We start from the raw sequence: 22500 nt of genomic DNA on the forward strand, positions 1-22500 counted from the left end.
CAACGGAGCTGATCCAGATTTGCTGAGAACTTGACGTCATTACTGAAATGGGCTGGCTTTACATTGAACTCCTGGCAACGTCCCGCCCCCCTCTCAACCTATCTTCCCCATATACAGTTGACTATGAGCTGTATCAGAAACACTGTGCAACGTGTTTTGGAAGTAATATGTTCTGTGTTTACATTAGCAAGCATCGCTAACTCTCAGAGATGTATGTTTAAATAAGCCGGATATAAAAGCTACTGTCCTTGTGGTAAACCCGCGATAGAGAAAGCGCTAGAGCTCCATACTGCTTCAGAAATAATGCTTGATGTGGTTTGGAACATAATATGGCGTTTAATCACGGCTTCCATGCAGACTCTCTACAGCAGCTCGGTTACATTTAAAGGGCCAGACTCAGAATCAGCACTTTAGTAACAGTGCTGAAATAGAGGGGTGTGAGGCATGCTACAATGGGTGATCTGTTTGGTAATTTGAGCAAAACACTTCAGATACATGTTTTGTATAGATATGGCCCTATAATATATTGTTCAAATATAGCATAATAGGTGACTTTTAAATATAGTACACTGTGTTTATATGTCTGGTAGATTAGCATATTAGAGAGTATTCTAATGTATTTTGTATATTTTAAAGTGTTTGGATACTCCTCTGAATGTGTGTTTCTTACTGAGAATATTTTTTTACATTTTATTTTGTTATGTTTATCTTTATTTGATTTGTATTATATTCTATTTTTAAGAAATGTTGTAATTCTTGTAGATTGACTGTCAAAATTCTGCTGTGACAAAACAATCTCCCAACCTGGGATAAATAAAGTATCTTAGTCATGTCACCAAGTGTCTGAGAGTGTCAGGCGACACAGATTTGAAGTGGTTTACATCGGAATCATCATGTTACCATGGCAATGTCAAAATCTGTTATGCACACTTTTGGTTTAGAGACTTTTTTGACCTTTTTATACCTTTTTCAAGGACCATTTATATTGCAGGCTCTTTACAAGGTGAAGAGGTTGAATATTACATCTACACATTTTTGCGAAAACAGCAATTTAGTATAAAATACTTTAGCTTATGCTTGGATTCCCCTCATTTCATTTCTTATGTAGCATCTTAAATCATTAATGTTTCCGTGTGAATTAAAAATGCCATGCTAAACTTTTTGTGCAAATCGTCCTTGTTTATGATTTTTTAAATGCTTCCCCTGCCAACTCCCTCATCCAAAGTCAGCAGAAATGTTTAAGAAAGTTCAGAAAGCACTCAAAATGTCTGCGAGAGAACCGCACTGTGTGACCCTTAGGATTTACTGGGAACTCTCCGTTAGTTTTTCAGTGTGGAGATTTAGGATGATGTATATAACTTTCTGCTCTGAAAATCACACACCTGCACACTGATTGGCTGCTTTTAAACTGAATCAGAGCCAAAATCAGGTTTACTGCCTAGCAGGCAGTGGTGTAAAGTAACTAAGTAGACTTACTCAAGTACTGTAGGTAAACTGAATGTGTACTTTACTTGAGTATTTAGATTTTGTGTTGCTTTGTACTTCTACACCACTACAAACTCAGAGGTAAATTGTGTACTTTTACTCCACTAAATGTATTTAATACCTTTAGTTACTTTGCAGATTTGGATGAATGATGTGAAATATAATCAAGTCTTAAATCATACTTTAATTCCACCTGGAGTAAATTCACAAGCTACCCTGCAGTATACAAAGTCATTCAAACTAGCTGCACCTTTACCAGCTTTGAGAACACTTTAATTATCAATCATTATAAAACATATCATATATATTATTCTGAAATTGACCAATCTGCACAATGACTACTTTTACTTTTGGTACTTGGTACTAAGTATATTTTGATGCTGGACTTTTACTTGTAACAGAGTACTCCTACACTCGGGTACTTCTACTTTTACTCAAGTACAACATCTGAGTACTTCTTCCACCACTGCAAGTAGGTTAACACATACATACAAGCAATTTGATGCAAGACAATGCAAGAAATACAATACACAGCAAAGTCAATCCAGTGAGACTATGACAGTAGAAGGAGCTCCAGGTGACAGAACGTACCTTGGCGCAGGCGGAGCACTGCTGGGAGACGTTCCCGTGAGGAGTGTTGTTGCCTGACATGTTTTTTCCTTTCGACTTACTGTCACCGCTTCCCTGCTGATAGGGGGAGGCACACAAATGTAATCAATGTAATCATCACACAGGCTGCATTGATTTGCAAACATGGCACAGTGCTATGTGTTCAAATCTGCATCAACAAGCATCTGTTGCAAACAAAGTGAACACAAGTGTGACATTAATGTGAAATGAGACTACGTGGCAGCGCATCCAGAAAACATCTCAGCAGCACGCTCCTGACAGACGAATAAGAACAAAGGATTCATGCAGATGTGTTGTGCATTGTCTTGTAAATATTACAAGGCATTAATGAGTCCTGCAGCTGTTGTCACACTGCTTCTTTTTGAGGAATATTTCCTCTTTAAACATGGTTTGGCCTACTTTGTCTCCTAAATTTTTCTTCAACAAGATGCTGAGAACCGTGGAATAAGGTGATTGTTAGAATTAATCACAGGTCAGTGCTGCTGCAGTTCCCGGCTCGCTGCAGCTGAGTCGGGCAGCTTGTGCATGGCTGGGCGCAGAGAATAACAGGTGACAGGCGCCCGGGGGGCTGAGTGGGTGGGGTGCACTCACAGTTCTCTGACGCTGTTGCTCTTTGAGCTTCTTCCTCAGTCTGAAGAACTCCTTGTGCTGCCGTGAAACAAAATTAACGGCCGCATACTCCAGCAGCGCGGCAAACACGAAGAGAAGGCACACCGCCATCCAGATGTCTATGGCTTTCACATAGGACACCTGTGACACAGAGCAGAGGAGTCATTAGATAACATGAGCACTCATGCCATGTTAGGCAGTGACATGAAAGACATGGGATAACAAACTCTGTGGAAAGAGCTAAATGTTGGATCACCTTGTTATCATTGGTTTAACAAAGAGGTGGAAGGGCTTTTACATAACTACATTTGAAAAACTGTTCTGTAAAAACCAAAAAATATGTAAAACTATTTTTTTCCACAAGTCCACAAGATTTGACTATTATTAATAACATGTATTATTATCATTGATGCATCTAAATGGGAACTGCGGTAATTCATGTTGTAATACTATAATCTGTGGCAATGTTTCATATTTTATTAGGAAAAGTAACTAGTAGCTATAGATGTAAAATACATGCAGTACAGTATAAAAATCCCCACGTTTGTATCATTGATAATACAAAGATTGAAATACACTTATCCATATACATTTTAATTTATAAAATGTTGATTGAATATTACCATTTAATGTGTCTCTATAAAATGAAAACAACTGCTGCAGAAACATATGATAAGCATATGTATAAAATGCTGCAAATCATTATTGATGTAGGTCTTACTGTAAAGCCCTACATAAAGCTGGACACCTTAATAATCCATATAAAAGAATATTTTATTAGTCTGAATAGAAGTTTTGATATTTAAAGTACAGTTTAGAGTACAATCATAAATATTGATACATTGTGCCCAATGCTTTTACTTGTAATGGAGTAGTTTTAAATGATGGCATTGGGACTCATTTTAAAAAGAAATGGAAATAACATATTGAATTCCTAGTTTGAGAATGAATTGTTAAAAGAAACCTGGGCGTCAAAGACTGTTACAATAATTTGTAAAGTTGAAACATGTACAGTGCTGAAAAACACTTCTTCCGGATATCATCCCAGCCTACAGTATATAACATACAGTGAGTAACTTGCTTTGGTTTGTACTGTGAGATGTTGGATAGCTAACCCTCTGACCTTTGGCAGGGAGGCCCTGGAGCCAGAGCTCTGCGTCGTCATGGTGAGCACCGTGGTGATCCCCAGTCCCACCCTGGCCGGAGCCGCGTCCATGTTGATCCAGAAGGACACCCAGGATAGGATGACGGTGAGCAGGCTGGGGATGTACATCTGGATCAGGTAGTAGCCCATCTGCCGCTCCAGGTAGAATTTGACCTCAATACAGGTGAATTTACCTAACCACAGGGGGAGATACAGGTGCACACTGACAGTCTTATTAGAAGTAGATTTACAGAGCTGATGGAGGATGTTGCCCCGCAGGTGGTCACGTGTCCTGTACCTGTGTTGTAGTGCTTGGTGCAATAGCCCAGGCCTTTCTCCTCCTTCAGCACAAACTGAGGGAGGGTCAGGTCGTCGGCCACCTGCACGGCCCCCACATCCAGCCACTCGAAAATCAGATCGTTCATGGTGTAGCCGACTGCAGGAGCACAGAGGGAGGGGAGGCCGGTGGTTATCCATCATTCAAACTTCAATTCCCTGGTTAGGGAGGCTGTGAGGATTTAAATTGTTTCATACTATAATATAGCTGCAAGTACTTTTCTAGCTTTTTTCTAACTTTTTATTTTAGTTGTCCAGAAATGTTTTGATTTTCTTGCAAAAATTCCGATGTGATATATCTCTTATGCGCCTCTATTTGGTATTTATGACATTAATATGTTTCACTTTTTAAAATGTATTTCTGAGATACTTCCAGATGAAGGGCAGTTTAGAATCTACTTTAAAGGTCAGTTCTTACCAAACACATCTATCATCCTCCTACAAATAATATTCCATCACAAATAAATACACACCAAACTAAAATAACATTTCCTGTCTTTTCTTTTATATGTATTATTATCTTTACTGTGTTTATTATATATTGCTCTAATATTTTTTGCAATATTAAAGAAGTATGAAGTCAATACTTTTTTATTATTATTCTTGCACTGTATATTATTTATAATTTGATATGTTTTGGGTATTTTCAAATGATGCATATACACTTTAATTTAAAGGAGACCTATCATGCTATATTTGAATAATATATTGTAGGGCCATACCTATACAAGGTATATTTATACATTTTTTTTTTTCAAAATACCAAACAGATCATGCATTTTAGCCATGCCTCATTTTGCTCATTTTCCTCTCCTCCATCCTGTCTTTGCATTTGCTGCAGCTGACCACGCCCCCCTGCAAAGGAGGGGGCCGAGTTACGAGCGTCATGTTACCATGCTGTTACCATGCTGTTACCATGCCAGGCAACCTCTCATTCCCCTGATTGGTGGAGAGTTGGCCATATAGGCGGAGCTCCTCGTCAATGTCACACTATTTTCAAATCTGGATCAGTCTGTATCAGATCCGTTGCAGCCCCGTTTTTAGAGATTTGGGTATGGAGGAAAAGAGAGAGGGTTGTGTTTTCTGACACTTGGTGGGTTCCCTGACACACCGGGGACACATATTCATGTATAAAAGACGTACAAAGGTTCATTTTGCATGATAGGTCCCCTTTAAGGTTTTCAGAGTGTATTGGAAAGATCCACTCACAGCTCTCCAGCTGCATCGTGCACTTCTGGCTGTCCATGGGGAAGTTTTTCAGATCCATGGGACAGGAAAGGACAAGTGTCAGCCTGGAAAAGAGAAACAGCAACACAGGAATGGCAGTGGGATGGAGTGTAAAATGAAAAGGTGATGCCCTCTACAAACACCCAGCTAGCCCACAGCAGTAAACCCACAGCAGCAGCCGCCTCCTGCCCATCTGTCACTCAAACTCTTTCCGCAGGCTCACACTACCCTCGAGTCACAGGAAGCCACTCTGACTGTCCTCCTCTCCATTTTTCTACTCCACTGCACCCTGCATTAACCACACAAAGCCTAAGAGGTGCTGACAGGCAGATGCCAGCCTTTACGGAGAGTAAAATGTATGAGAAACATAGCAGCACAATCAGAGGAAAGGGTTTCATTCAAAGTACGGAAGCCTTTTTTTTATGTGATCCAAAATTGTTTCTCTCTTGGCTAAAGAACGGGGTGGAATAGTATTTTTGCCATGGACAATGTTACTTTTTTTTTCTGTTACGTTTTCTAGTTTTGGACCAAAGAGGCTAAAGTGCACAACTACTTCATGTTCTAAATAGTTGTGTTGTTTTCCAAGTGAGTTTGAATTTCTACCTCCTCTTAAATTCTCCCTCACCCAATACCATCAATGAGCAGGTTATAACAACACTTTTATTCAAGAGTATAACAACAAATGTCACTATCAGCAGATTTTTCTCACTGGCCTTTCAAGGCTTCCGTACTCAAGACATATCAAATCTGAAAAAGGACCCTTTTCATAGATAGAGGGGCGGGCAAGGTCTCACAAACATGAGCGATAGGAGCAACTCTGCAAAGAAGAGGAATTCATCTGTAGATATAGGGGCTGGCCTAATGTGAATAAATGGGTAAAGGCAGAACTTTTTATCCATTTTCAAACTTTATGACCCTGTTGTATTATGGGAGGTTGTTCCAGGTTGATACCCTGCACCCAGTCGTCCCTTTTGAAGTTCAGTTAGGGAAGCTATTGTTTCTTTAGTTTCCCAGGGTTGCTAATAGAGCTTTACACATGTCACTGCTTCATCTTTCTTCTATTCTAATGAACTCCATTACGCTACAATTCACCACTGCTTTAGTGCCACATTATGACCCAACTCTGTTTTAGCCCGCAGTTATTATTCACAGTGGGTGCTGGTCAACACAATGATAGCTGAGCTGAACTGGAGTGAAACAAACGTGTTGTTGGAATATCCTCAGAGGCTCGAGACTACAACTTCATGTTCTGTCGACGACCTTAAAAAGCCATGGAGCTGGGTTTGTAGAGCCAGATAGAGGAACACATCCTTGTGCATTATAAACTCAGAGAGGATTTATAGATCATTAAAAGCAGATCACCTGATGCTGTAGAGGACGTTTCCGTTGGAGAATATCCTGAGCAGTTTGTTGTCTGTTGTGACCTCATGGAAGTTAGCTCCCTTTTCATTTGCAAAGAACAGGTCAGGCTTCCAAATGGAGTCCAACATGGAGGGGTCCAGGTCCAGAGAGTCGTCCGGATATTCCTTATAGGCCAGCCGGGGGTCATTCCACTGCTGTCGCAGAAACACATTGAGCCGGTAGTCCTGTATAGAATTGAAACATATTGAGGAATTCATATTAAGAGTTATACATGACTGAAATAAAATATATAGCCATAGGTGGTTTAATTTTCTTGCCTTAGTAGAATCATATTGACATTTTAAAAGGTAAATCATGTTATGCATTGTTTAATTCATTATGTATTGTAATTTAGTTGGACCATGTTATTCTATTTTACATATTTTAAATGAATCACTTGTATTTAAATTGTACCATTGTATTACATTTTATTGTTATTTAATCAATATAGCTTTTATTTTACAGTGTTTTACCTTTAACGGTCCACATTATTTTTCTGCTTGTCAGTCATCTGCAAAGCAAATTGCACTGCACTAACCTGTACGAAAGGTTCTAAACAAATAAAGTTTGAATTATTGATTGACGGCATTTCAAAAAATATTTTTTTCAAACAAAATGCTAAAAAAACTGAAAACACAACACAATTCAGAATCAACCTTGCTGAACGTCCTGTGGCACCACATGCCATGGATAACTGCTTCCAGCTGACACACTGAGAGTATACATCAGGAATTGAAGAGGCCCTATTGTGCATTTAGGGTCTTCGCTTTCCTGTAGTGTGTTTTATAGGTTTTTCTGCATGTAAATGGTCTGCAGATGCTAAAATGTGCAGACCAGTGTGTTTCTCCCCCACACACTGAAATGCCTCTAATCATCTCTCTAAGAGGTTGACCAATCACAATAGAGCCGTCCAGCTAACCAATCAGAGCAGACTGGGCTCTGGTTTCAGACAGAGGGTGAAAAGAGGTGCTGCAGCACAGGCAGTATGAGAAAAGTAAAGAGCTTTCTGAACATTAAAGCATGGAGTCATGTCACAGTAGAGGCACTACATACTGATATGAACTTACAAATGAGTATTATAGATGCCCCTTGAACCTAGTTAGCCCTGTGCATCACTTTTTACTGTGCCCTGGTTGCCATAAGGTTATGTTTTCTGTATTTGCAGCTTGCGCTAGTGAATAATTTTCTCTTGCTTGTCAGTTTGCATAACTGTCTGCCTCTAAGTATTTTTTTTGGGGGGGGGGTAAGATCATGTACACTGGAACAAGTCTCAAGCCACAACAAATGAACCTGCAGCGCATGGCGCGCGCTCTCAAACTCTGTCTGCGCAAAGATAAATAAATGAATGCTGACAAACAGACTTGAGTGCCCATAACCTGAATGACAGAAAACCCCACTTACAATTTCATTAATTAAAATATGATGACTGTGCCTCGAGGTATTTTTGCAAAAAGGATGTAAGGGAGTAAAAAACAAGACCAGCTCTCACTAAACCCACTCTTGAAAACAGGATTTGTCCTTACCCGACAGACGGAGGGATAAGAACATAGCTGGCATTTTGTAATGAACGTACAAGATGGTGTTAAAGCCATACATTACTCATCATCTAATGACACTATGTGTAGGCATCATTAAACCTGTTCCAAAGCGAAGAAGAGCCAGACAATAAAAAAGGATCTGATAAATGGGCAGGCTTGTATTGTTACAAAATCAACAATAAATGATGATAGATTAAGGTATAGAGCAGTTTGTAGAGTAGGTTAAAATAGAATTGTCTCTGCATTATAATAGTGATTTTTACACTTGCATGTTTAAAATATCATTCTCAAATTGGCCGTACTGCACTCATGTGTATGTACTTTTTTAAATTTCTATTCAAAGAGTAGCAACGAAGAAAACCTCTGTACTTTGTCCCCCATAGTTTTAACATGATTCTTACCCACATAAATCTGTGGCACATAATTCACACAGCCTCTGACATACGGACGATAAAATGACTGAAACTGACTGCAACAGCATCACTTTTAACCGTTATTCCTGTAAAGGTCCTGACAGGAAACTGTTTAAATATTGTATTGCCCCCGCTCTGCCATATTTAGAATCATTTGAAAGAACAACAGGTCAACATCGTCTATCGCTGACAGACTAGAGGTACTGTAAGCCCATAGAATGTTGACTTTAACATCCTCTTCTACGCACTAGTCCAATATTGTGATATTGGCTATTTTGCCTCCATAACGTATCTTCTTTTTAAAGGGGCCCTATTATATATTTTTAGTTCTCCCACACACCCCCCGTCCAGCCTGAAATGCCTCAATTGGAGTCCTTACATCTGTAACATAGTGACATCATAACAATTGCACTTCAACAGAGTGGTGCAGGGGTGACGTATTTACCCGGAAATAAACTGTGCATGGGTTCCCTCGACAAAAAAGCAATGGGATTTCTCCATAGGATTTTGGAAAATAGCTTGAAATAAGGACTGTGGAAAACCAACCTGTTTGATGAATGCACGTTTTGTTCAGCCGGATAATATCCACATGTCTACCCTACTTTTATAATTGTTCTAATCATAAATCTAAATCGCCAGAAGCAAAAATGCTAATGTTATGCTATAAACGAACTACAGCCGAGTACAGCAGCGTCGCTGCTTCAACGTCACGTTACGTCAACATCAAGATCCATATTCAAAAATACAGATTCTAAATTGGACAAGTTGAAGCGTTTGTTTTAAACGGTTTGCAAGAGCGCAGGTACTTGCTTTCAAGCAGAACAGGGAAACAAACTTAGCGGGAGTGTTTACGTGTTCGGCGTAATGATGTGCAACGGCCTCGACAACTTCTGTAGTCCTATTCAGCCACTTGTTAACAACCATCGTTTTTCAGATACAAACTCTGCTGATGTATTTAATGTCGTAGAACAAAACGTGATCCGTCTCTTAAATGTGTGTCAACCACAGACCTTATTTCCAGCTATTTTCCAGAATCCTATGGAGAAATCCCATTGACTCTGAGACGAGGGAACCCGTAGTGGTAAAATCCTAACTCCCTTCCGGGTTTTAGGACTCATCACTGCACAGTGGTGCAGTGATGAGTCCTAAAACCCGGAAGGGAGTTAGGATTTTACCACTACGGGTTCCCTCGTCTCAGAGTCAATGGGATTTCTCCATAGGATTCTGGAANCGGAAAACAAATATGTGTGGATCAAAAATCCATATGTAAAACTTTTTTCTGTGTTTGGATTTTATTTACATGTACAGTGGGGCAAAAAAGTATTTAGTCAGCCCCCAATTGTGCAAGTTCTCCCACTTAAAAAGAGAGAGGCCTGTAATTTTCATCCTAGGTATACCTCAACTATGAGAGACAGAATGAGAAGAAAAAAAATACCAGAAAATCACATTGTCTGATTTTTAAAGAATTTATTTGCAAATTATGGTGGAAAATAAGTATTTGGTCAATAACAAAAGTTAAATCTCAATACTTTGTTATATACACTTTGTTGGCAATGACAGAGGCCAAACGTTTTCTGGAAGTCTTCACAAGGTTTTCACACACTGTTGCTGGTATTTTGGCCCATTCCTCCATGCAGATCTCCTCTAGAGCAGTGATGTTTTGGGGCTGTCGCTGGGCAACACGGACTTTCAACTCCCTCCAAAGATTTTCTATGGGGTTGAGATCTGGAGACTGGCTAGGCCACTCGTTGCCCGGGCGGTGTGTTTGGGATCATTGTCATGCTGAAAGACCCAGCCACGTTTCATCTTCAATGCCCTTGCTGATGGAAGGAGGTTGTCACTCAAAATCTCACGATACATGGCCCCATTCATTCTTTCCTTTACACGGATCAGTCGTCCTGGTCCCTTTGCAGAAAAACAGCCCCAAAGCATGATGTTTCCACCCCCATGTTTCACAGTAGGTATGGTGTTCTTTGGATGCAACTCAGCATTCTTTCTCCTCCAAACACGTCTAGTTGAGTTTTTCCAAAAAGTTCTATTTTGGTTTCATCTGACCATATGACATTCTCCCAATCCTCTTCTGGATCATCTAAATGCTCTCTAGCAAACTTCAGACGGGCCTGGAAATGTACTGGCTTAAGCAGGGGGACACGTCTGGCACTGCAGGATTTGAGTCCCTGGCGGCGTAGTGTGTTACTGATGGTAGCCTTTGTTACTTTGCTCACCGTTCTTGTGATCATTTTGACCCCACGGGGTGTGATCTTGCGTGGAGCCCCAGATCGAGGGAGATTATCAGTGGTCTTGTATGTCTTCCATTTTCTAATAATTGCTCCCACAGTTGATTTCTTCACAACAAGCTGCTTACCTATTGCAGATTCAGTATTCCCAGCCTGGTGCAGGTCTACAATTTTGTTTCTGGTGTCCTTTGACAGCTCTTTGGTCTTGGCCATAGTGGAGTTTGGAGTGTGACTGTTTGAGGTTGTGGACAGGTGTCTTTTATACTGATAACGAGTTCAAACAGGTGCCATTAATACAGTTAACAAGTGGAGGACAGAGGAGACTCTTAAAGAAGAAGTTACAGGTCTGTGAGAGCCAGACATCTTGTTTGTTTGTAGGTGACCAAATACTTATTTTCCACCATAATTGGCAAATAAATTCTTTAAAGATCAGACAATGTGATTTTCTGGATTTTTTTTTTTTCTCATTTTGTCTCTCATAGTTGAGGTATACCTAGGATGAAAATTACAGGCCTCTCATCTTTTTAAGTGGGAGAACTTCCACAATTGGTGACTGACTAAATACTTTTTTGCCCCACTGTAAGGGCAGGAATTCAGAGGTGAAAGGAGCCGTTTTGAGCTCTGCTACTAAAAACTGCTTTTTTAAACGTCAAACGCGTCATATTACAACTTTCTCGGACTCGTTCTCTGCCCAATCCGCGGTAGTAGTTTGTAGTGGTTGTGATTTAGTGAGCTCGTATTTTTTCGGTAATTTTACATTGCATTTCACCATTTGTAATCATAGTGAGCTGGAGTTTGTGCAGGTTGCACAAACTCCAGCCTGTCAGGGCATCGAGTCCACAGTTTCCCTAACAGGAAAAGGACCGAGCTAGCTTTCACTCCTGGGTGCACATACTCTCCACAGCTGAAGCCTATCAAACAAAACGTTTATCAGGAAACCGTATTACATTTTTTTTATGCGGAACTAAAAATGTCTTACAAAAACGACGCCAGATGTCACTGTCGTGTATATTTTTTGAAAATCTAGTGTATGCATCATTTTCCTACACATGTATTCACTGGGGGCTCTAACCTCATCATTTATCACCAATTTCACATTTCACTGTTTTGACAGTTTTAAATCTAAAAGTTTCTTTCTTTCTTTTAAACTTCAGCAGAACTATTTTAACAGAAGTTTGCACAATCATTTTTTTTTTTATTAGAAAAAGTAGCATGTTTAGCTCATGTGTCAACTCCTAGTGGCTCCATCTCAGAATGAGTCAGCCGTCTGAAGGCACCGGTTTACAGTCAGACTCACAAATTGAGACGTTTCTGAGTGTAGCTAGAAAAAAAAAAAAATGAAACTGAAACCCAAACAGCTTTCAGTAGATTCTGCATTGTTGGAGGACAAAGTCACTGCAACCCCCAACAAATCGTTCTCGGCCATAACTTAAGATCACATATGCTTATTGTAAGACTTTCCGACAAATACCAAATAGGATAAATGATGAAGGGAGGATATTTTTGGATTATGGAGCCTTTTAAAAAAACAAAAACTGCAACTTGGAGAATGCTTCTTGATCTGAAATCTTTGATTTAACTTCTTCATCAATATGTTTCCCAATGTCCTTTTCTCTCAGGAGCGACCTTGGGCCTGATGTGGGCTACGAGGCCATTGGGATAGTTGATAGCAGCCTACCAACAGTAGGAGTGTTTGCAAAAGCCACTGCCAAGGATACACCTAGAGCTGCCACAGAGCTATCAGGTATTTCAGAATTATTGATCAAATATAAAAAAACTGAATTTGAGGAACCATGCTAAGATTAAGGTTTACCCATTTAATGTATGACAGGAACTGGAATCCGGTCAGAGAGTGAGACAGAAGACACAGCCACCAGCCCAGTGGCCTCCCCCACGCCCGCTCCCTCTGGATCCCACAAAGACGAGTACGGAAAGGGAGTCATCTTCTACCTGAGGGACAAGGTGGTGGTGGGAATCATCCTGTGGAACGTGTTCAACAGGATGCCCATCGCTAGGAAGGTACGTCACTGTTAGAAAAATGCTTTGTGTCTTATAAGGATTCAAAATCTTGTTTTGGTTCTGCAAATCGGCCAAAATCAGCAACCTAATTTGTCTATAGTCGCCTTTTAAAAATATATATACTGCTTCTTTTTTTACCATGTTGTACGTACAGTATCTGCTATTTGTTTTTTAATTGTGAGATACTTGTAAGATACTTATCTTTTTTAAGTCTTTTCTCTTAACTTTTTCTGCACTAAACTTCTGCCGTTGTAATAATATACATTTCCCCCTTGCGGGACAAACAAAGGAATTCTGATTCTGATTGTGTTCTGTAAATCTTTTTTTAGATCATCAAGGACGGAGAGGAACACTCAGATCTGAACGAAGTTGCCAAACTGTTCAACATCCACGACGATTAAGATGGCCGCCACTTATGAAAGCAGGGAGAGTTACGTTTCATGTTAAAACTGAACTTTGGCAGGCATTGCCTGCCTCACTCTTGAAGACACAACCGATCACACAAGAAAAAACAACAGAATTCATGTAAATGATGTCATGTCGCTGAAATGTGTTTCATAAATGGGAATTTCTGTGTTTCACCTGTTTACGCTTCTTTTTCTATCCAGGAAAAATCATTGTCTTCTTTTCCACCCAAAACCTTTGCTCATGTTTAGAAAAAAACAAGATGTGATGTGCCAGTAGTGTCATACCAGTTTGCACAAATGCTGAGCGTGGAATATTGTTTTTCTGTGTGTGATCAGAGCAGCTCGTCGTGAGAGAAGCTGCAATAAAGGCTATTTTTAAATTGGAGTGAACCCATTATTGTTATTTTGCTCGCAGATAGTAACTCTGATGACGGATCAGTTGAAGGGCATTCTGCGCTCTGTGTGCTTGAGCTCATCTGTCCTCGAGCATTTTCATCATTGCGAGCTGTTTGGAAAACTGACTTCAATCATTCATGTGACCTATAGTGATTGCACCATTTAACATGATTTAATGTTAAAGGTCTACTGTTGCCTCAGATAAGAGCACTGTACTCTAGCAGTTGTGTAAAGGGCACCTGACATGTATGTCTACATTTCACAGTTTATTTAATCAAGCAAATGTGCGCTCCAACAACTTGGCCTACTTATCCTGTCCGGAGGTAAAGATGTTCAAGCATGCAGCAACATTGCTGTTTTTTTTTTTGTTCTGCTGTGGGCTTCTTGTTATTAGGATTGCATTCATGTTGGCATCCCCACACATTTCTTATCCTTTTTGACACTTTGGTGTGGTGAACAGCGTTTCAAGTGTGAGGCGGAACACGTGCAGCCATAATGTCCCATCGCCCATCTTTGACGTTAATTTTTTATGAGTAAATGGATGAACTGCCTCCCCCTCTGTACGGAGGAATAAACATGAGCTTCCACATTTGTATTTGAATTTGCCTGGCGATCTGAGGAGGAAATAATTAGACGGGGAAACATGGGACAGTTCTGCTTAACATAAATAACCTCTGGATGTTAGCTGACACTTAAAGGAACGTCTTACACTTGAGTTAGTCGATATATATATAAATATATATATATATATATATATATATATATATATATATAAATGTCATATTTATCATATATTTAATGCAACGACAATCTGGCTTTACACTTTGCTGCTTTTTCTCTGAATATGTCCTAAATAGGAGGATGTGATTAAGCATGTTTTATAATTGTAGATTCTTTAGTCTTAATTTAAGTGATAAGATCTCTTCTGTAGACGAGTGCACCCTAAAGGACATTATATACCATGTTTTTTTAAGTGAAATGTAGAATTGACCTACATGTAAATCATTTTAAGGACAATAATCTATTTGGCAAGATGGAGATTAAACTTTTTTCTAGATTTAATGTATTAATCTCTTGCAGTGCTTTGTCATTACTCGGCAATTGTTGGACATTAGTTAAACAAGATATACATACAATAATGTTTTATTTAATCTTTAAATATTGTATTCTTATAAATTGTTGAATTCTAACGCAAAAAGTATTACTGCTAATCTGATGCCCTGGTGGGAGGGGGGGATGCTGGCCACTCTGGAAATGCTCCTGTCTCTTTAAATATTCTTGCAGTAATTCCTTGAACATGCACATGGCCATGAAAAAGAGATAAAGCTTGAAGACATCCACACAAACCCAGGCTTTGTGAATAATACAGCAGCTGCTTCCTGTGTTTTACACCTGCAGATAGGGAGGAGGAGGAGAGAACACACAGTCACTCTAATGAGCAACAACAAGTCCTCGGCTCTCATCTTCCCTCCATCGCTCCTACAGCTGTTCTTTCTACCAACTTAAAATGCTGTTGCACATCTGGTGTATAGTTTGGGCTTCTTCTCTCATTCTTCTGCACAGCAGGTAAGATACTTTGTTAACCTTGCTAAACTTATTTGTTGGTGAAAGCTGTATGCATTGTAATCAGCTGTTGGAATGTTAATACATGGGGGTGTGCTGCATTTTAAATGCTTTGACATTGACAGGTATATAACTAAAAATAATAAGGAATAAGATGTTATCGTTAAATTGAGATGCATTAAATATGTTTTGATTTTAAATACAAAGACTACAAAATGTTGATTATTGTGAGATGCAGGAACATACTGAACAGCCAAAATAGATAATTCTTAGTTTTTAAGACGTGTGCTGAAGTCATTTCATAAATAATCTGACCATTTTAACTTTATCTGTCTATAATTATGCTAAAATATTGAAATCATAAATATATTTTTTAATAGTATACAGTTTATTACAAATGTATTAACAGTTGAAAAAAACATGTTTTGTAACTAATGCAGTTGTAATGCATGTGCTGTTCCAGCTAAAGTCACATTATTTAAATAACCATATTTAGCATCGTTTGTAGTTATAGTAAGGTATATTTCCAAAGGTAACATTTGAGTTATATAATATGATTTACCCCAAACAAGATTTAGTACTTGTAATCAATTTTGAGTTTTTTATATTATAAGTGTGTTATAAATCAAATGTATGATTATGAGCATATCCAGATTTACATTTTTTTATTTTTTTTATTTTAAGTAATGACATAAATAAAGAGCATAGGGGAAATAATCATGTATTAATGATAACAGTTTGTCCCGTCGTCCTGCAGGTCTGTGCTCTGTAAGGAGATGAAGCTCCCCAGCAGGGCAGCCAAGCCCCCCTCCCCGTCTGGCTTTCTGGACAAACTGATGGGACGCACATCTGGCTACGACGCCCGCATCAGACCCAACTTCAAAGGTAACGCTGTGTGGCGTGGGGGGCGGGACAGGACAGGTGTGGGGAAACAGTGATTTTGCGGTGCAATCTGGGCAGTGAAGTAGCACAAATCCTTCACAGATGGGCGGAAGTAAGAGGTGCTGCAGGCTTGTGTTTGTCATGTGTTGTTACTGTTTTCATTCTGACCCACAGCCGTAGGTGATGATTATTTTACACTGACTTCTTGTTGAGATTTGTCATAGATGTGCACTTCCCCTCATATGTTACCCCACAGGCCCATTTCAGTCCAATACAGATCCTCTCTGACATACTCCCCCCGCCCCCCCTCACTCTCTGGGGGTCACACATCATATTTTTTTCATACTTGCTCCACATCTTCGTCAGTGCATGGTGGAGAAAATCCCAGATGATTATCTATAAATACACTAATGTAACTAAAGGGGAATCAATAAATCATTGCCTCTGAAGGATGAGTCCCTAAAATATTAAAAGTTTTCGCTGGTCCACGGATACTACACTAATGGGAGCGTACTGGAGATGACAACACAATGTCATGCTGCTCCTCTTGGAAAGGTCTATTTATCAGGACACAACATGGCACATTATGAGCGAGCAGAGGAGAGAGATTTTGCCTGAAACATTCTGCTCCTCAGTTGGCCTCAATACTTCATGCGGTCTGCTCAGAAAAACATCAGGAGTGTTTTGGAAGAAATCACTGTGAGGGTAATGTGTGATGACAATCTGCTTCTGTCAGGTCCTCCTGTCAACGTCACCTGCAACATCTTCATCAACAGCTTCGGATCCATCACTGAAACAACCATGGTGAGGATTTTCTTTATCATACTTTTTATGGATAATATACTGGTGATGAAAATCTGCTTTTTCAACCAATGGATATCACCATAAAACTTCCCCACTCGCATCAAGAAAATTATATTGTATGACATGTTTCTGCACACATTGTTTAAAAATGCAAATGAGGCATTATCTTATTAATAGTAGAAATGAATACAAATTCAACATTGGATAAACCTAGGTTAAAAGTCTTGATTTTATTATAATCAAACATTTTTACAGAGGGAAAATGTGATATATCTATTATTACTATGAAGGATATATGACCAAGCCCCCCAGTAAAAACTTCCAAATCTAAAAAGGAATTGAACCAGTTAACGTTGTTGTATGTAAGTACTATTCAATTAAAGATTTCTGGCTTATACAAACAACTAATTTTGAGGGAAACAGATATGTAATGTAAAACTCAGGTAAAAGGGTAATACTAATATGTTTTCTCAAAGGCATTATTTACTGCTTACTTTGGGGAAAAAAAATCTGTAGAAGAAAACTACAGATGAAAATAGAGGACTGTGAAAACCTTAATGTGTATTTTGGATCTTTGTTTTAATTATTTAAAATGGCCCTATTATGCTCATTTTCTGGTTCATATTTGTATTTTGTGCCTCTACTGTGACATGTGTCCATGCTTTAAAGGGCCCATGTCATGCTTTTCTAGTTATTACCCCTCCCCTTGTGTGTTATGAAGGTTTTTATGCATGTAAACGTTCTGCAGAGACACAAACCCTCAAAGTACACCCTGTAGCGAGTAAAACTCTAATACAGAAAATACCTGTCTATGCTGCCCCAGAACACCTCGTTGGGGATTTCTCTTTTTCCATTGTTTAATTCTTGGGTATAGTGACGTATTTCGGGTATAGTGACGTAACGCAACGGCTCCGCAGATTGGTCCAAATAGACCTATCCGCGGAGCCGTTACGTTTGGACCAATCCGCTGACTTCCTCACACACACACACTCGGCGGGACATTGCGAGGCTCGCTGCTGCGAGGAGCGGGACACTGTGAGCTAGCTCATTGATGTGGGGTCGGTGAGACAGCGAAACACCGCGGAACTCAGACTGGGCACACACACAAACTCCCAGCCAGGCTGCGGGTGTGTGTGTGTGCCCATGCTGAGTTCCTCGCTGTCTCGCAGACGGCCACTGGGCTCACAGGGAGGGGGGGGCGGCAGGAGCTCAGATCAGCAATAATATATAGAAAATATAGATCCATAATGCAGTAAAAGGTCATGAAAATAAGAAAGAATGGATATATCGACAGCCCACGCCAACAACTATACCTACAGAGACGTGACTAAATATAGGAACCTACCACCAAGTATTAGCAACAAGAACATCAATAATCACAAATGATCATAGTCAATGATATCAATCTCCACAAAGTATAATCATATGTGTTTTGCACTAGGCGAGCGGCCCCCGAGAATTTACTTCACGAGTTGTGCTGGAATAAAGGTCGGATAAAGGATTAGGAGACGGCTCGTTTACGAGTAACTGAGACTTCTGCTCCCTTGGGCCAGGACTTCAGCTTAATCAGGGTAAATCAAATCCCTTGGAAGGATTGCCTCACTCACTGGGCCTTCAGGGGAGTCACGGCATCGGTACTATTCACGGGCGAAGTATAAGAGCCATCTTACTATCTTTCCTCAAAGTTTGAAGGAAATATTGGGAGGAAATCGAATCCCTGTGTGACCTGGAGGGATTGGCTTTCCTGCCCCCCCCCGCCGACTCGCTCTTTTACGACGGAGGGGGTGTTACGGAAAGTCGGCGTCGTAAACGGAGTGTGTTTGTGAGCGGCTAAGTGCCTTTGTATTGCTATAATACTGCCTCTTCGAGGAGAATATAGTACTTTCAAGTGACACGAAGTAATTCGGAAAAAATTTTGCCAACTCACACATTGAACGGTTTCACGGAAACAAAACTTGCAGTAGTCAGATAATATTAGTTTTTCTCTTTAATACTTGTAATCAAAAATGACTTTAACGAGTTTATTTCCAGTTGTTAAAGTGACTCTGACGACGACCTCAACAACAACAAGTCGGAATTTTCTACCAGACTCTTACCACTATATGTGTCCACTATGATACAATGTTCCTGATTGCTAAATATTAATTTATGTAAACATAATAAATTCTGATAAAGTATGTTAGTATGCATAACCCATAGTAACATAATTACACGCTGGCCTCGGCTCTCGTCACTGCTCGTATGTAAAGTGAAAGGAAAAAAATAAAGTTAATGTTGAAACCGTACTTCATTATACAAGAGACAAAAGAGGTGCAAGTATTTCGGGGTATTTCGTTGTCGGGTAGTCTCGTGCCAGTCTCAGAGATCGTACTCAAATGTTACATAAGGAGCAGAATATTTTGTAGGTACAATCAGGCAACATAATCTTGTTTACATCAAAGGTATCGAAAGGTGGTGTCGTCGGTCTGCGTGTGTTACGTGCACGGCGACCGACGGGTAGTACGTTTGTGCGAGCCTATCGACTTTCACGTAAGCCTACGAGATTCCATGGCGTGCAGAGAAGAGGATTCAGGAAACTAGAGGATAGTGATAGGGGTTGGGCACTGCACTAAGGAGTCTGCCCAGTTCCGTTATCGCTCTATACCGAATCATTAAATCTCGACTAAAAATTTGATACGGCTGGCGTTGGGTACATCACCGATCTATACGCATGAGGAAGGCGGCAAAATCCTGAGTCAGTGACGCTGGTGTAGATAACCGAATCCGACCAAGGTTGTCCGATTGACCCCGCCCTGTAGACGATTCGCGCAACTGTATTAGTGTTTTCTTCCCCGTGGTCGGATTGGTTAGTACCGTCTGACCCGGAGACCAAGTCTGTCTCCCATTTTCTCACGACGCGTAGTCTGTCATTAACTCGTTCTTATTTCTGGAACAAATTTGTAATTTGCACGCAGGGTACAGTACCGGTAAAGATGACTAGTATTAAGGTAAAACCCCAGATGATTTATGTAAATATGCACTTTAGAAGGTTTGAGTGTAACCAAAGAGCTATGTAGTTGCAGAAATTTCATACACGATAAGTGAGAAGGATTTNGTGTGAAAACCTTGTGAAGACTTCCAGAAAACGTTTGGCCTCTGTCATTGCCAACAAAGTGTATATAACAAAGTATTGAGATTAACTTTTGTTATTTACCAAATACTTATTTTCCACCATAATTTGCAAATAAATTCTTTAAAAATCAGAAAATGTGATTTTCTGGATTTTTTTTTCTCATTTTGTCTCTTATAGTTAGGATGAAAATTACAGGCCTCTCTCATCTTTTTAAGTGGGAGAACTTGCACAATTGGTGGTTGACTAAATACTTTTTTGCCCCACTGTATGTCTCGTAAAACATATCAAATCCTGCATTCACTTGTTTTAAATTGTAATTTTCAGGCAAGGTTAAGCATAAATGTAGTAAAACCTGCAAGTTTCTCTTTAACAAAAGACTTGCTGCGGTCATTCTGAGAGCCTGCCCTGCACACTAAATCAATATTAAAACCTATGGCTATTGAACATTTTTTGTAAACCTGTTTCAGTGCTGCTGTGCTAACACTTACGCTAAAGGCTTCAACTGGGTTTCCAAACCGTCTTCATCAAATTCAATGACTTTTCAGGCTTATTTCCCACAAATGTAAGGACCCAACACAGAAACGTTGTGACATGGATCAAGTTTGATTAAGGGTACAACACAGATTTCAGAAGCTCACAGAGAACACATAAAGAGAGAGGTTTGAATGTGTTGACACATTTCAATATGCTGCAGTGTTACTGTAGGGCAGATGATGGGCATTTTATGTTGTGCTAGGTTAGCAACAGAGACAGATAATACATAAGAACTTCAGTATGTTTTCTTTCACTAAAATATTCATCCATATAAAAAGGACAGTAAAGTTACAGACTTTGTTATAACAACAAGTTTAACCATTTAAAATGTATCTGAAATGTGTTGTATGTTCGTTTTCATATGTAGTACTTCACCGTCAATGTGTTTGATATTTAACGCAACGTTGGAGTCAATGGTGGTAAAAACTAAAACTCCCATGATCCCACACTTTTGACCCAAACTCTGGGTCCTCTTAAAAAAGGCAGACAATTCAAAACTGTGCATTTAAATAAACAAACAAACTGTGCACTTCTGCTGAATTAAAAAGGTGATGTGTGTGTGATACCCAGGAGGCATTTCAGCAGCCTCGTTCTACATATACATTTCACAGCCATTCAGAGGAACATCGACACATCATCTGACAATCTGCTGGTGCACAAGTCACTACTATTTGACTCATGGTCCTGTGTTTTCTTTGGGACTGCAGGGAACCCATGATGTCAGCAGTGTGTCATATTTCACCAGCTATTAAAAACATGCACTCATATCATTCATCCGTGTAGTCCGGGACATATTCCACACTGTACTTCAAGTTTTGGGATCTCCCCGAATATCTGGTAGGTGTTTTTTAAGAAAGATGGTACATTTAAGAGGCTGAGTAATGAAAAAAAAAACCTACTAATGTCCTCTAAAGGCGGTTTAAATATTTTAGAACTTAATGGTATTCAAGACTTGAAGGCAATCATGCATGTACATCTGACTTCTAAATGGATTTAATCTGAATCATTTGTAGAATTGTACATGCTGCCACAGTGGCCGCATGTGATGGATGTGGACCTGTGCATTTAACAATTCAGACTGAACCACGCTTTCTCCCTCATTTCCATTTAGAGCTGCTCTCATGGCTTGCAGCTACAGCTCTCGTATGCAAAATGCTTTGAATTTGAGACCCAGGATAACCTTGTGTTAGCATCAGTAGCAGGACATGGGGAGTAGCCCTCACTCACCAGAACATGGACTGATGCCAGTATGGTTTGTTGGCTCCGGTCATGTTCTCCCCTGCGAGCCTCCCGCTCACCACGGCGTGATCATGGTGCTCCACCCGTCTGCGGCCCAGTCTGATGTCGTAGAAGCACGCAGCATCTCCCGCCTGAATCCAGAGACAAAGGATTTAGGAGATGGACTCAAATATATAACTCTACTACTACAGAGGTGCATTGCTACCCAAGTCTGCCTGAAGGGGAAACTGTGATAAAAGATACGACTGAAAAACTCATATCTCGGGGACAATGAATTTGGTTTTTCCTATAAATATTTAAAATCTTTGATTTATTTAGTTTTTTTTCTTCAAACTCATTAAAAGTGTCTGATACAACAATCACTGTGTTTCTAGGAGTTTTTTTATGTATTATTATTTATTTTAATTTTATTTAATATTTTTTCTTTTCAACTCATTACCAGTGGGGAATCAAAAGCATTGCTGTGTTGAAATAAATGTTTGTCCTAAAAGCACACGACAAATACCATTTCTCATACTTGATCT

The 22500-nt window shown here is 39.7% G+C and overlaps 4 protein-coding genes across 4 annotated transcripts in view; 2 read left to right on the forward strand and 2 right to left on the reverse strand.

The window, feature by feature from the left end:
- Positions 1–2076: 2076 nt before the first annotated feature.
- LOC104941672 (glycine receptor subunit alpha-4-like) lies at positions 2077–8751 on the reverse strand (the record flags this gene model as incomplete). Its single annotated transcript, XM_010766805.1, has 7 exons — positions 8740–8751; positions 6794–7017; positions 5414–5496; positions 4167–4304; positions 3848–4062; positions 2707–2865; positions 2077–2172 (listed from the first exon to the last, which is right to left on the reverse strand). Coding segments are annotated over exons 1-7 (927 nt in total), but the record flags the coding sequence as incomplete, so codon positions are not given.
- Positions 8752–12602: 3851 nt separating this feature from the next.
- LOC104941671 (apoptosis-inducing factor 1, mitochondrial-like) lies at positions 12603–13831 on the forward strand. Its single transcript, XM_010766804.1, has 3 exons — positions 12603–12764; positions 12852–13039; positions 13369–13831. The coding sequence occupies exons 1-3, from the start codon at positions 12623–12625 to the stop codon at positions 13438–13440; spliced, it is 402 nt and encodes a 133-aa protein (XP_010765106.1). The 5' UTR covers positions 12603–12622; the 3' UTR covers positions 13441–13831.
- Positions 13832–15098: 1267 nt separating this feature from the next.
- On the forward strand, positions 15099–18577 carry LOC104941673 (glycine receptor subunit alpha-2-like). The gene is made up of 4 exons (XM_010766806.1): positions 15099–15408; positions 16163–16290; positions 17024–17091; positions 18533–18577. The coding sequence occupies exons 1-4, from the start codon at positions 15350–15352 to the stop codon at positions 18575–18577; spliced, it is 300 nt and encodes a 99-aa protein (XP_010765108.1). The 5' UTR covers positions 15099–15349.
- A 3357-nt stretch (positions 18578–21934) lies between these two features.
- LOC104941675 (apoptosis-inducing factor 1, mitochondrial-like) overlaps positions 21935–22500 on the reverse strand; it is a gene marked incomplete at its 5' end in the record, with an annotated part of 2222 nt that continues 1656 nt past the window's right edge. The window contains one exon of the mRNA XM_010766807.1: positions 21935–22107. Within this exon, the coding sequence (XP_010765109.1) occupies positions 21961–22107 (147 nt within the window). The remainder of the gene's footprint in view (positions 22108–22500) is intronic.

The sequence above is a fragment of the Notothenia coriiceps genome, unplaced genomic scaffold, assembly GCF_000735185.1.
Source record: "Notothenia coriiceps isolate Sejong01 unplaced genomic scaffold, NC01 NC01_scaffold00003693, whole genome shotgun sequence".
Classification (NCBI taxonomy): Eukaryota; Metazoa; Chordata; class Actinopteri; order Perciformes; family Nototheniidae; genus Notothenia; species Notothenia coriiceps.

Excerpts from the sequence above, each read along its gene's own strand:
- LOC104941671 (XM_010766804.1), top strand. The coding sequence starts at position 12,623 with ATGTCCTTTTCTCTCAGGAGCGACCTTGGGCCTGATGTGGGCTACGAG. Across the intron at positions 12,765-12,851 it reads AGCTGCCACAGAGCTATCAG|GAACTGGAATCCGGTCAGAG; the intron begins GTATTTCAGAAT and ends AATGTATGACAG. Across the intron at positions 13,040-13,368 it reads GGATGCCCATCGCTAGGAAG|ATCATCAAGGACGGAGAGGA; the intron begins GTACGTCACTGT and ends ATCTTTTTTTAG.
- LOC104941673 (XM_010766806.1), top strand. The coding sequence starts at position 15,350 with ATGCTGTTGCACATCTGGTGTATAGTTTGGGCTTCTTCTCTCATTCTT. Across the intron at positions 16,291-17,023 it reads CATCAGACCCAACTTCAAAG|GTCCTCCTGTCAACGTCACC; the intron begins GTAACGCTGTGT and ends TGCTTCTGTCAG. Across the intron at positions 17,092-18,532 it reads CCATCACTGAAACAACCATG|GCGAGCGGCCCCCGAGAATT; the intron begins GTGAGGATTTTC and ends GTTTTGCACTAG.